We start from the raw sequence: 13,756 nt of genomic DNA on the forward strand, positions 1-13,756 counted from the left end.
ATGACTTTCGTAATTGACTAGGCTTATAGGTCAAATGTTTAACTCCTAAGTTCCTATCAACCCTATTTGGATATTTATTTTTGTAAAATGTTTGACATGTTTGAGATGCTCCTTCAGATTTGAAGATAATAACATCCTAGACCAAACCTCCCTCATCACGACGGGGAATGGCAGCAGGCAGGTTTCGGTCCGGGGGTCCATCGAGACCACCCGATCCGAGATCACCGAACGACAGTCCAGAGCACATACCACACTATCAAGCAGCCATCTTTCATCTCTATGCAGTTATTTTTCCCCGCTCGACATTAAGCATGTGCTTTGATTACTTTGAAGTTGGTTAAGTCTTGATTTAATGAAAAGAAATCATTGCAGACTATTAAATAAACTGGAAAGAATTTTAGATTCAATTTTTTTTTAAAATGTACATTTAATCAGATCCTGTAAGGAACAGTACCAGGGAAAAGGAGGACAATATTAAGGAATGCAGGCCTGCCTGTGGTAGAGACTCTAATGCTGGCTACAGAGAAGAATTGAAAGAGATGGTTGTCAGATAATGTGTGCTGCTTTGTTATTTAAACGTTAGTCCCTCCCCACCCCCACCCCCGACGCGTAAAGTGACACGCTCTTTCCACTAAGATTGGTCTTAGGCGACTTCACTTCACAGCCTCTTCCAATGTGTTGCTCACAGAATTGGGCGCCAAAATCCTCAGAAAGTAAATTTTCCTTAAAAAGTTTTCGGACATTAGTGAATACTTATTTACAAATTTGCTTTTAACAGGCCACTCTTAGCAATTTTGTTGTTGTTATGATACGATTAGGAATTGGGCGCGAAAAGTAATTTGAAACTTATTTGTTTCATTAAAAAAAAGGATTCTTTGTTTGACTTAGAGACTGTGACGGGAGTGTTAAACACAAGACAGCGTCGCCTCCCTTTATATTGTCATTACTAAGATATGAGATTTTTCTAAAGATGGTCAACAAATCTTATAGTAATGACAGGACCGAACGACAAGATTTTCTTTTCAAAGTGAAACATAATACCTCGTTCGTGACTTGAAGTGCTTAGCATTTACTTTACGACCTTATAAGTAAGTGTTGGCTGAGTTTACGACAATCTTAACACAATAAAGTAAAATTATAGCGCCCCCCCCCTTCTTTTTTTTACTTAGTTCACCCGCGTCAGACACTGAATCACCTAAGAGAAAGATTAACAAGAGGGAGAACGACAAAACCATGGTTAAGTTGTTAATCTCAATCAATAAAGACGCTGTTCAACTTACAACGATCCACATAGTCACAAACGCGACGGCTGAGTGGCCTGGGGTCCTGGGTTCGAATCTCGGTGAAGACTGGGATTGTGAATATCGGTCCATCCAACCCATATGGGTACCTGACTTAAGCTGGGGAAACTAAAGGCGGTTGGTCGTTGGCCATAGAAACCTTATCATCAGCCCCATAGATCGCAAGGTCTGAAAGGGAAATTCTTTTACTGTTTAACTTTACTAGTACAATTAGCCATGTCGGATATTCTTAAATACAACGGTGGTTGCTGTTTATGACATCTGTGACCTCATACTTATGGTAAAGTAAAGCTCGTTTATGTTTGTAAAATGTTGTACGTATTTTGAATGTTCCTCCAGAGTTGAACTTAATCGACTTCCTAGTCCAATCCTGCCACAGGACGGAGCGGGATGGTAGCGGGCAGGGTATGAACACTGGACCATCGAGACAACCGAATGACCGTCCACGACAAGGCCTTTAGTCACAATGTTGTTGCTGTTCTTAACTCTGTGATGGAGAAAAGTAAGTTCCTTGAAAACCACACGGCCTAATCCAGAAAATGATGAAGTCTAGAAAAACTAGCGCTATACTTGCTAAGAAGATTTTTAAAGCGCAACATCTTTGATTGCAGAGCGATGCAATGTTCTCTCTTTCCGGTTTTTTACAAAACTTATATCAACTTACAAAACTGATATCAACTTACTTAAACTGATTAATATTATTATAGCTTTTATATAGCGCTACTTTCATGCTTATAGCATGCTCAGAGCGCTTTTGGTCCAATCTCATTTGTGGACCAGTGGGGGGGGGAGGAGGTATCTAGGAGTTGGTTTTCCGTGCTGCCTTTAGGCGCTCAGTAAACGCAACTCTGCCCGAGTCGAGCCCCCTTCTAGGTAGCCAAGACAAGCCAAGTTCAAGCTCACTTAGCCTCTCGACCACGCTTCCCACCGAGACTGATATCAAATTACTCTGTCTGTCTGATTAAAGATTTGTACACGTTAATCTACTACACCTAATGTAGCATCATGTTGCGATTTTGCACACTTATTTCTTATACTTAATAAAACAATAATCAATGTTTTTTTTTTAAATTTGGTATATTTTGGTACTTAATATTGTTTTGCTTGGTATCGAGCAATGGAAAGAAATCGTACTTGAAAGAAGTGGTGGTATAAGTTGAATTTGTCCCCTTTAGGAGACTTGAGCCCTGAGTTGTTTTTTTCTATGCATTTCAAAAGTGATCACGGTAACATTCACAGATACCCCCTTATTCCTCCCCCCTCCCTCTCCCAAACTGGTCCTGACACGTGATAGGAGAAAGATAAAAGCAAGAAAGACAAACAATTGGTAAAAAATATTTCTAATCGCTCAGGTTAATGTTGTAAGTCTAGAACTCTAGATCTATTAAAAATTAAATTACATGTCTGATCCAAACTAATTGATACAATGACACTCTTTTTCTTGTTTACGTTCCACCAATGCATGGTGACCATCATCTAGCTTTCGCTCAGTAAATCGTTACTGTGTGGGTTTGGTTCGAGTATAAGAAACGAATAGTTAGGGCAATATCGTTCGTCCATCGTGGTTACATGATGACCAATTTTGCCATCCAGGGGGCTGAGGGCTTTGCACTGGGGCTTTGTGCCTCCTCATGTGGCTGGTGAGACCTATGTGAGCCCGGAATGTTCGGCTGCACACTGGGCAGGTTATTCAGCTGGAGCTAGTGTCATTAATCTTGCTTTTTTTTTTCTCTGACGCTTTTCTTCTGCCAGCGCTGTTCTCGTGTCCTCTGCAATTTGTGCACCAGTTTTTACAGCGAGACGCCATAGTGCAACAATATCATTGAGGGGTCAGAACTATGTTTGATATCAACATTGTTTTTTTTAAATCTGTATCTATTTCAATTACAATATCATACAAGATTAACAAGTTAACGGATTTCCCTAGAAATAAACATGTCTGAAGTGTGCAGCAGTAAACATTATCTAGAAATTTCCTTACGGATAATAAAGATTATTATTATTATTATTATTATTAAAAATGTTATATTGTTCATGAATATCTATATTGTTCATGCATTATACCCGCTACACTTAAAAAAAACAACACATTACGAATTCATTGTTGCAATTAAAGGAGCATATGCAAATTGGAGGAGTGGAGATCAGTTTTTAAAAAGCATGAATCAACTCACTCTGTCTAGTACAATTTTTGAACACGTTATTTCTCTGACACCCAGTATCGGATCAAGTTGAAACTTTACACATTTATTTGTTATACTCAAAATTGCAAGAAAATTTTTTTTTTAAATTAACCCATTCGTAAAATTATTGATAACTAACTATTTTGTTTGTTACCGAAAAAAGATAAATCAATGCTACTTCTAGAGAGATGTGGCTCTACGTAGAGTTATTTCCCTTATTATGTTTTGTATACGTAAAAATACCAAAGATAGTGAACATTTATTTCATGACTCAAACAACTTTTCATTCTTTTAAAGCTGATTTGTACACGCTGAACGACTTCCAGTGTCAACTAGGAGGATGTATCCATGAATGTTGTCAATTTGTCGTCCAACTATGTGATTGAGGAACTGTTGTTTCGTTTATGGAGCAGTTGAATTATGGATTTTAGCAAATTGATAGTTAGCAGTGGGACTGGCTATAAGGGCATTTGGGCAAATGCCCGGTGGGCCGATACCTAAATGGGCCGGAAGGCCACCGAAAGGGCCGCATGGATGCCACTATGTATTAAATTGACAAAGGTTTTATAATATTCTCTTATAAAAGCGGCATCGTGTTTAAAAGAAATCTCTCTACAGTGTAATACTAATTTGATCTAACACATTTTCCGAAATAATGTCATAGCCTACATCCATAGACAGTGTTACTAGTAGGCTTCATCCTTTTAGGGCCTACACACTTAGCGATTAAAAAGCAAACATAAGGCCTATATTTCTGATAAAAATATAGAGCTTATTTTATGCATGTGTACAGTTATCGATACTTAAACTCAACATACCGATTTTGAGGACATACATGCCTATAATTGGATGCCCATCATATTATATGCAATTTATGGGCCTGATTGAACAGAAATGCCCGGGCCGATTTTGACACCCAGTCCGCCCCAGATAGTACGGAACTGAAAATATTTTTTTAGGGATTGTGCCTAATTTTAGTTTTTCGGACATCTATCGCCGGACATTCATTTTTCTTATTAGCATTAGGGGTGAACTCTTTGTCCAATTTTAGGCTTCTCTTTTGGATTACAATGTACTAAAGGAAGTGTTGAAATCAAAGGTATTAGAATGGAAATATTCTTGTTTATTTATTGGCGTTAAAGAATTTACATAAAATTTACATTTCTGATTAATTCAAGAAACATAAAGTCTCCCTTTCATGTAAGTAAATCTACAATGTAACATAGCACTATGCTATTCACTGTCAGGTTTACGAAGCGGTTTCTACTTGAAGATGTTTTTCATGCGTTTTATTTGAATTCGTTGAAGCGCTCGGAAAAAAAAATGTTTTTCAAGATTCCAGCTCAGTGTATATCTAGATCTAGATCCACATCTAATAATAAGGCTTGTCTTCGAGTCCGAGGAATGCAGTATTTCCCGTGGCTGCGTAGCCCCAGCTGTGGACACAGTCCAATTTCAGACTCATCCCACGATGTGAAGCTAACTAAAAAATATTGACCTACATATTTTGCCAAACCCAGGGCAGGCACAATCATTGTCCGCAGGTGGTTGATTTAGATTTTCTTTTCGCCGTCTGCGTCTGTCCTAAGCAGCGGATTTTCTTTTGGTTTCAAAAGTGTATCGCTTTGTAAGTGACCTTCAGCTGTCTCGTTCTGAGGTCAAGCCAGGTGCTCTCTTCTATGTCAGCTAAGGCACTTTTGCAACTATTCATAGTCGATGACAATACATGAGTCAATGAAAAAAAAAATTATTTGACCAATTAGTGGTAATTATCCGAGAATGGGTAGTGGGAGAAATAACGTGTACACAACCCAATTTTTTTTTTTTTCAATCAAAACACTATTTAAATTATTTCAAAAACCTTCTTTAATCCTGAAGCTGTTAAAAAAATGTCCAATTTAGATTAAAGTTATCCCCCTCCTTGTTTCCTCTCCCCTTTCCTCAACGTAATCCTCTACGACAACTAATCAGGGTAAATCTTATTTCCTTATTTGCGTAATCTTATCAAGGGCGCTAAGTAAACTCTGGCCGAGTAACAACGACAGATAAAGGCGACGATTGAATTGAGCTTGTTCGGTATTGTTGTAAGATTTGACTGGTTAGTACGGAACTCGTTAGTGTTTGGTTGATTCTGTCAGGTTGGAAATCTTGCCGTGGCAAGAGGTGTTGATTGGTGAGCCATTGTTGCTATAATTGATAGCCAGTGGGGGTAGTTACTAGTTTGTGTTTAGGGCTTGGGGAAAAAAAAAGAAAGTTCTATGTTTATGTGATATTAAGTGCACATTATAATCCAGCAGAGGGCCTCAGAAGCCAAGGTGCGGTTGTTACTGGGAGAAAAAGGGTGAGGAAATGGTATGAGACAGAAGCTTCGATGAGAACTATAGATATCCGCTTGGAAACACCGCAGCGACGCAGGTACCAAGCTAATGTACGAGGGCAACCACCACCACCCAAATTAAAAGAGACTTTCAAATCAGTAAAGTTATGATGATGATAAAAGTGATGTAAATCTGTATTCACTACCCATGGTAAATGATTCGCCTAACGACTGCCCACATTTTTTGCCTACACAAACCATTGCATTGTGGTTAACACATCTTGGAGCCCAAAGAAAAAGACCTTACTTATATTCCATCTCTCTCTCTCTCGCGCGCGCGCGCAAGCTCTCCTTTTCTTTCATTTTCACGTTTTTTAGCTTAGGAAGTAAACTCAAATAAACAAACCATAAAATAAACATAGGTGGAGTTAGAAAGCTTTGACTGCTGCCTATTACATGTCATGTTTATTCATCATTGGATTCCGTAGTGCTGATAATTCGAAATAATAAACATATACTTTTTAGAAAACAAAGTTTTTTCATCACTTCCTTTCTACAACACCAGAACATTTAGCTATTTCTAGGTCGTTTCTTTTCGCCAGAGAAGATTCTCTAGTAGACTGAGAAGTGATGCAGCAAGGCTAAAGTAGTTTTAAGCGGGCGTAGTAGTTGATTGGTAAAGAATTTCCCTTCCACAGCGGTAGATCTGGGGTTTGAATCTCGACAAAGACTGGGATTTTTTACTCCAACTCTTATAAGTACCTGGCATTAATTGGGGAAAGTAAAAGTAGTTGGTCGCTGTTAACCGTCAAACACCAAACTCTGAAATAGGTCGTTTTTAACGCAATTCTTAGTGCGTTCTAAGTCAGCTCTTTGGCTATTTATGGGAAACATGTGTGAAAAGTGTTTTCAGTCGTGTTTTATGAACTATCACTGGCCAATGAGATTCCACGACTAGTTTATCGCCGGCCAATGAAATTCCACGACTAGTATATCGCCGGCCAATGAGATAACAGAAGTAGTCTATCACCAACCAATGAGATTACAGGTGTAGTATATCCATGTTAGAGATGGTGGGATTAGGACACCTGGAAAAAAGTGTAAACATTCTAATCGCACAAAAAAAATGCATTATAAATGTGATTATTCTTCAGGTACCAGGACGAAAATTTGAACTAACCACTATTTCTTCGCGAAACACTAATAGGGAACCCTACACTAAAGATGGGGGCACGGCGGATGAGTGGTTAAGCACTTGGTTTACTAAACTGAGGTCCTGGGTTCGAATCTCGGTGAAGGCTGGGATTTTGAATTTCGGGATTTAATCGGAAAGTAAAGGAAGTTGGTCGTTGTTCTGGCCACATGACACCCTGTTTCTTAGCCGTTGGCTACTCTACAGATCTTACAATAATATGTTTATTGCTTTTATTTACCCACATGTGATGTGTTCAGGTAATTACGTCGAATTAAGTTCCAGCTACCCAATGCCTACAAATTATTACTAAAAAGCTTTTCTTTTTCCCTCTAGAAGCTTTCTGTGTACTAATCCTTTGTTAGATGAACTTGTAAAATCGATTTGATTTAAGTTACGTCAAATGGGGGAGACCAGAGTCCTGGTGATTGAGTGGCAAAATTCAATTATCTTGAGCGCCAAGAGTTGACGAGCTGTGGTCGTTGTTATGACACACCAGGTAACGTATCAGAGTCTCCTTAAGACAAGTTGATCCGCTAGACATACACATTAATCAATACGTTAAATGCATTGATCAGAGGACTGGTGGGGGGAGTTGGGGTGAAGTTGGGAGACATTCATGTCGTGTTGAACAATAGGAGATCGAGGTTTCTTCGACCGGAACAAACATTGATTTGTGTTGATTGAACAACATCGAACAGCAATCGCAATCGAAGAGAAGGATGAAAGAAGAGGGTTTTTTTTTGTTTGTTTGTTTGTTTTAGAAAAGGGGGGGGGGGGAGAGAAGGCTGTTAAATATAATAAAGGCTTGTCTTCGAGTCTGAAGATCAATGAGGAATGCAGTTTTTCCCGTGGCCACGCAGCCCCAGCTTTGACCTACATATTTTGCCACATCTAGCGCAGGCATAAACATTGTCCGCCGGTGGTCGATTTAGATTTTCTTTTCGCCGTCTTTCCTCGGCAGCGGATTTTCTTTCGTTCTCTAGTGTATCCTGCGGCCTTTGTAAGTGATCTTCTGCTATCTCGTTCTGAAGCCGCATGCGACCAAGTGCTCTCTTTTATGTCAGTTAAAGCAAGTTGGTGCCTAAGCTGGTCTTTGAAGTGTCTCCGTGGGGCACTTTCTGTTACGTCGACCACCTTTCAGCTCACCAAAAAAGACTGCTTTTGGCATACGTTCATCCCCCATACGGTATACGTGCCCTGCCCAGCGTAACTGTCGGACCATAATGTCTGTCTATACTTTCTATACTGGCGTTCGCAAGAACATCGCTGTTTGTAACGCTGTTAAATATAACTATCAACTCCTTCGTCCAAAATTTCAATTATTTTATCTTGAATTATTTCAACTTGTATTCTTCTCTATTCTACCCCTTCCAAACACTTTTACAAAGTTATATTTTATCACCTCCTCCTTTCTAAATATGTATTACCCAACTGTGACGCGTTTTTAGTGAGAACATTGTTTTTTTTTAAGTGCAACATTTTGTTTAGGGAATAGTCTTTAATAGTCTATATACTATTTCTAGTGTTTGGACCAAGTTAATAGGCTATTTCTAAACTTTTGATAATCACTGTGATATAATCTAGACAAGTAGCAACTAATAACGTGCACAAACTTTTTACTAAAAGACAGACAGACAGACTGACAGACAGACAGAGTTGATATAAGCTTTGTAAAATCAAAACCCTCCAAAACAAAAATAGAGTACACATTTACTTGTACATTGCTATGCACATTTTTGAAAACTTTTCTGTCGAATCAGAGGCGTAACTAGGAGTTTACGTTCGTTTGGGGGGACGCGAGGGCTAAACCTCTTTGGGGGGCCCCTGCATTTTGAGTAATATTTAATTTTTAATGTAAAAAATACTCATTTGGGGCCCCTCCGGGGAGATTTTCAAATTCTCCCCCCTCCTCCCCCACCCTAGCTACGCCACTGTGTCGAACGTACTGTTATAAGTCGACATAATTAGCTTGGCTACCCATCAAGGGGGGTTCAAGTTCGAATCACAACTCAAACTGAGATGTGTTTGATAGCTTCAGATAAAAGCAGATAAAAGCACTTAGCGGTTCCTTCCCTTGGATAAGCTTTGTTTTTAAAAAGTATTCTTTTTTTTTTTATTGCTTGTTTTTTTTTACCTGCACTCCATATTCGTATGTCAAAACAAAAGACATAATTTTGGTATTAAATTGTACAGAGCTCAAGTAGATCAGCTCAAATAAACAACAGGTAAGCCAATAGATCACATGTCCAGACACTCATTCTTTTTTACCTGTCTTTCAGTGAATCAAGGCAAAACAATGTGACTTTAACGACTTCCTAGAGTTCGAAGTTTGGAATAGGTTTATGAAAAGCGTGTGTTTTAATACTACACCAGCACACGTTAGTTCATTTGTTGTTTTTTTTTATTCATATAAATTTACTAGAGTATGTTGTTTGGTTGCGCTTACAAAGCTTATATCAACTCACTCTGTCTGTCTGGTAAAACGTTTGTACATGCTATTTCTCCAGCCACCAATCAAGTTGAAACTTTGCACAAATATTCATTGGCATAGACATGACATGGTTGATTAAAAAAAAACAACCATTTAGTCAATTAACTTCTAGAAACTAGTTATATTGTTTGATACCGACAAGAGAAATTAATCCTTCAGTATTCACAGATATGGCTAAATTTGTAGGGTTTGGTCACCTTATATAATTGTACACGTTCTTGCTCCCACACCCATTCTCAGATCCAACTGAAATTTTAAACAATTATTTATTGTACCTAACAAAACATGAATCGATTTAAAAAAACACAATAAGTCAATTAATCGATTATATCGAATAAGGGAAATAACTTCTACATTATTGAGAAATGTACTTGTAAGTGCGGAGTTCGTACCCTTATGTGAGCTTTGTTTTTTTTTATATTTGAATGATATTTGCGTGTAAAAAAAAATTAGATGTAGAGCAGTAACGCTCAACCTTATTCGATCTACAGGCCCATTTAAATTTCCGACAGATATGTCGCTGACCCGGATAGCACAGCGTCATGGGCCATATTGAGTCCACAGATTTGACTGACAAAATGGTCAATAATATAAACAACCCTTCAGCATTATAATATTTCCTTAAGAAAAATAACACTTTATAATGTTTACAATGGGCGTAGCCAGGATTTTTTTTTTCGGGGAGTTTTTTTTTTCGGGGGGCCTTTTATATATATATATATATATTGGGGGAGAGAAATCCCCCCCCCTTAAATAAAACCTCCCCGAAAAAAATCCTAGCTACTATCTATCTCTATCTATATCTATCTATCTTTCTATATAGATAGATAGATAGATAGATAGATAGATAGATAGATAGATAGATAGATAGATAGATAGATAGATAGATAGATAGATAGATAGATAGATAGATAGATAGATAGATAGATGTGTATGTGTTTGTGTTTTGTGTGTATACGTAATCAATCTTCAATTCTGACACTTCATTCTTCAGGACGTTTTTTGTACCCTAGAAAAGTGATTCCTGGATGTAGTGGAAAGTACAATAGAAACCCCGCACTTGTCAGCTAGGGCGACTGGGAGAGCGCTGTGAGCGTCCACAGAAAGGCCCTGGTCGCAGCCCCTGCGCCAAGCATTATTTCCGGTATTTGACACTTAAAAATGCATGTTCTGCTACTCTTCTATAAACAAATTGTAAATCAAATGTCAAATATGCAATTCACTTCACTTTATTAATGGTGCCCAGCGACTGGTTGAAATTGGTTATCTATATTTGTGCTTTAGTTTATAATTGTAGGGATGGGAGGTTAACCACAAAACACTATTTGGCCACTGTCATGGAATTTAGTGACTACAGATTTTTGTCTTTTTATTGGAAACTGAGTTTTAACTTCAAACCCCTTTGGCTGCGCTCATTGAATTTGTTGACTGCATTTTTCCTTCTAAAATTTTTTGGAGAGGTTTTAACTTCTCAGTTATTGGCGTTTCAAAATAAGTGCAGACTTAAGAATCATGAAATATTGTGCAGTTTAAATTTCTAAGAAAAAAACTAAGAATTTAAAGTTTTATGTTTTGGGCCAAATACGAGAGAATAAACATACACATGCACTTAAAGACACATACATACCCCAGGATAAATAAAAATGTTTCCTAATTTAAAACTTACCTTCTGCCACTTTGAGAACATCCAGCTGAAAAAGTTTCTCTCATCCGGACGGACTGCAATATATCTAGACGGGACACGAACAAGCTTTTCATGACAGTTCGGACACATATCCGTTTCTTGAGGTGTTTGCTCATTACTTGGGGAGTCCCATGCAGCAAATCTCACAAGTGAACGAGAATTGTGGTCCTTGTCTTCAAGGGTCAAGGAGACTCTTGAGTCCAGCATTTTGCGTTTGAAGTCTTTTAGAGATTCGCTGGCTGGCCTTCTGTGTTTTATGGGATTGAATTGGTGAAAGGACTCAATATACTCAGGCTCTACAGTCTTTGACAAAAGTGCTGCCTTCTCGTGAGAAGTCTCCGAGTGGGATTGGACGAAAGCACTATTTGTTTCATGCTGTAATGATGTATCACCGGTAACTGTTATATTAGGAATTAGTTGAGGTTTGGCCACATCATCCCCGCCTTGGGTTATGTGGTCATCCAAAGCCGTTGATGTGTCCGTGGAGTCACCCCCCGCCCTTGTAGACACATTCGTGGTATTTTCAATTAAACTCCCCCTTCTCTCCGGACTCCTAAAAAGTCTTGCTGACTTTGCCCTCTCTAAGTTTGTTCTTCCGTCGCCTCTGCGAACAATGAGGCGCACACCCTCAGAATGTCTACGTCTATCTAAGAGTGTTGAGCCTCTATCCATCCTTGGATATACTGTGGATCTGTGAAAGAGGTTTTCTTTCATCTCGTCATGTGTGTCCACTTCTTTGCTGACCTTCTCTGGGACGATCGTTGGCGTATTCGTAGGAGCAAGCTCATTGACGCTAAAGGTCAGGCTACCCGAGCGCTTTGATCCAATCTGATCCCGCCCTCTTCTGATATCGTAATTTGTAAACGGACTCTGAGGCCTTAGAAGTAAAGCCGTCTTGTTTCCTTCAAGATTATTGCTCGCAGATACCTTTTGGTGAAAGTTTGTAGCCAAAGAAGGAAGGTCATTGACCTTGGCTTCTTGACGCCTTCGAAGGACGTCAATGATTATTTTCTCGTGGGGGCCAGAGACTTGAGCATCAAACTCACGAGGCCCGAACGTGTTGTCGCCAAAGTGAAAGACTCGAGCTTTGCTGAGGTCGGGTCCAGGAATGAGGTCAAGTTTTGGAATGTTACCATAAGGTGGACATTTGTTTATGTCAATTTTTGTTGGGGTAGTAGGCCCCACATACACGTCTTCCAGCCCATTCATTGGTCTAACGTAGACGTCACGTGTGTTTGCGTCATAACCACGCCTCCCTTGGGTATACATGTTACTATAACTCTTTCTTCAAGTTGTTCTGAGAAAATAAAAAAAAAAATGAAATGTAACAAATTTAAGTAACCAAAGCCTACTACCAGGATAATGTAAAACGCTTGGGAATTGATGACACTGATCTGTATGTTATGAATGCGGGGTGAGGTGTGTTATGGTGTGTTTTTTGTGTGGTATTTTGTGTTGTGGTGGTTTGTGTTGTGGTGTGTGGTGGTGTGTTTTGTTGTCTCAATTATTTCCGTTCCATATTTTAATATTCCTATCTACGTCACAGTTACTAAGCATCACTAACTAAATACAAAAATAAACAAGTTCTAAGTTTTTGCAGGTGGCCGAGTGTAAAGCTCTTGCCTTCGTAACCGAGGGGACGAGCTCGAATCCTGGTGAAGCCTGGAATTGTTAGGATTCCCTTGACGGTTGTGCTAGTCACATGACACATGTACTAAACCGAAGCAGCTTTAAATCTTAACCCTTATATCTCAAAGTCTGAAAATGGTACCTTAATATTTCAATAAAATATAGAATTGAAAAGGAGGCGCAGTGGCTGAGTGGTAAAGTGCTTGGTTTTCGGGTCCCGGGTTTGAATCCTGGTGAAGACTGGGATTTTTAATTTCGAGATTTTTTTTGGCGCCTCTGAGTCCACCCGTCTCTAATGGGTACCTAACATTAGCTGGGGAAAAGTACCGAGCGTATAAATGTATGAAAGACAGGGTATACAAAAACAATGTAAAACTCCTGCCTCTAAAAATAAGATAATACCACAGAGGAAATTCAAACCTTTTTTCTGGAAGCTAGTTTTTGGCACTTTTCTAGATAGCTCTTCAAGGAAGATTTTAATTGTCACATAGACCAAACGACGTATCCCCCTTCCGGTAAATAATCAATATTGTAATCCGTGCATACCTTTTTCCTATAAGTCATTAGTGACTGAACTGATTGAGGGGAAGGGGGGGGGGTGTTCCTTATATTTAATCAATGGTCGGGACGTTAACACAGCACATTAAAAGCTTTAGTTCCAGCACTAACCACTCAACCGTGTCGATGACTAAATCAAATGTCAGAGGCCCGTTGTTTGATTGGGGGGAGGGCAGGCCTTTACAATCAGGTCTTTGCGTCGCCGGAAAGTCCCAATTTGTTTTGTATTGTAGCTATTAGCTGATGGATCGGTAAGGAACTATTAGCTGACAGAATTCAAAGAACCATTAACTATGGGATCGGTAAAGAACTATTTACTGATGGATCGGTAAAGAACTTTATTTATTTACAGATGGATTTGTAAAGAACTTTATTTATTAACTGATGGATCGGTAAAG

General features: G+C 39.0%; 1 protein-coding gene across 1 annotated transcript in view; it reads right to left on the minus strand.

Moving 5' to 3' along the window:
- The window catches only part of LOC106073134 (uncharacterized), a 71,443-nt gene that overhangs the window by 56,444 nt on the left and 1,243 nt on the right, over positions 1 to 13,756 (minus strand). The window contains exon 2 of the mRNA XM_013233614.2: positions 11,154 to 12,468. Within this exon, the coding sequence (XP_013089068.2) occupies positions 11,154 to 12,440 (1,287 nt within the window). The 5' untranslated portion in view covers positions 12,441 to 12,468. The remainder of the gene's footprint in view (positions 1 to 11,153; positions 12,469 to 13,756) is intronic.

The sequence above is a fragment of the Biomphalaria glabrata genome, chromosome 12 (genome assembly GCF_947242115.1).
Source record: "Biomphalaria glabrata chromosome 12, xgBioGlab47.1, whole genome shotgun sequence".
NCBI lineage: Eukaryota > Metazoa > Mollusca > Gastropoda > Planorbidae > Biomphalaria > Biomphalaria glabrata.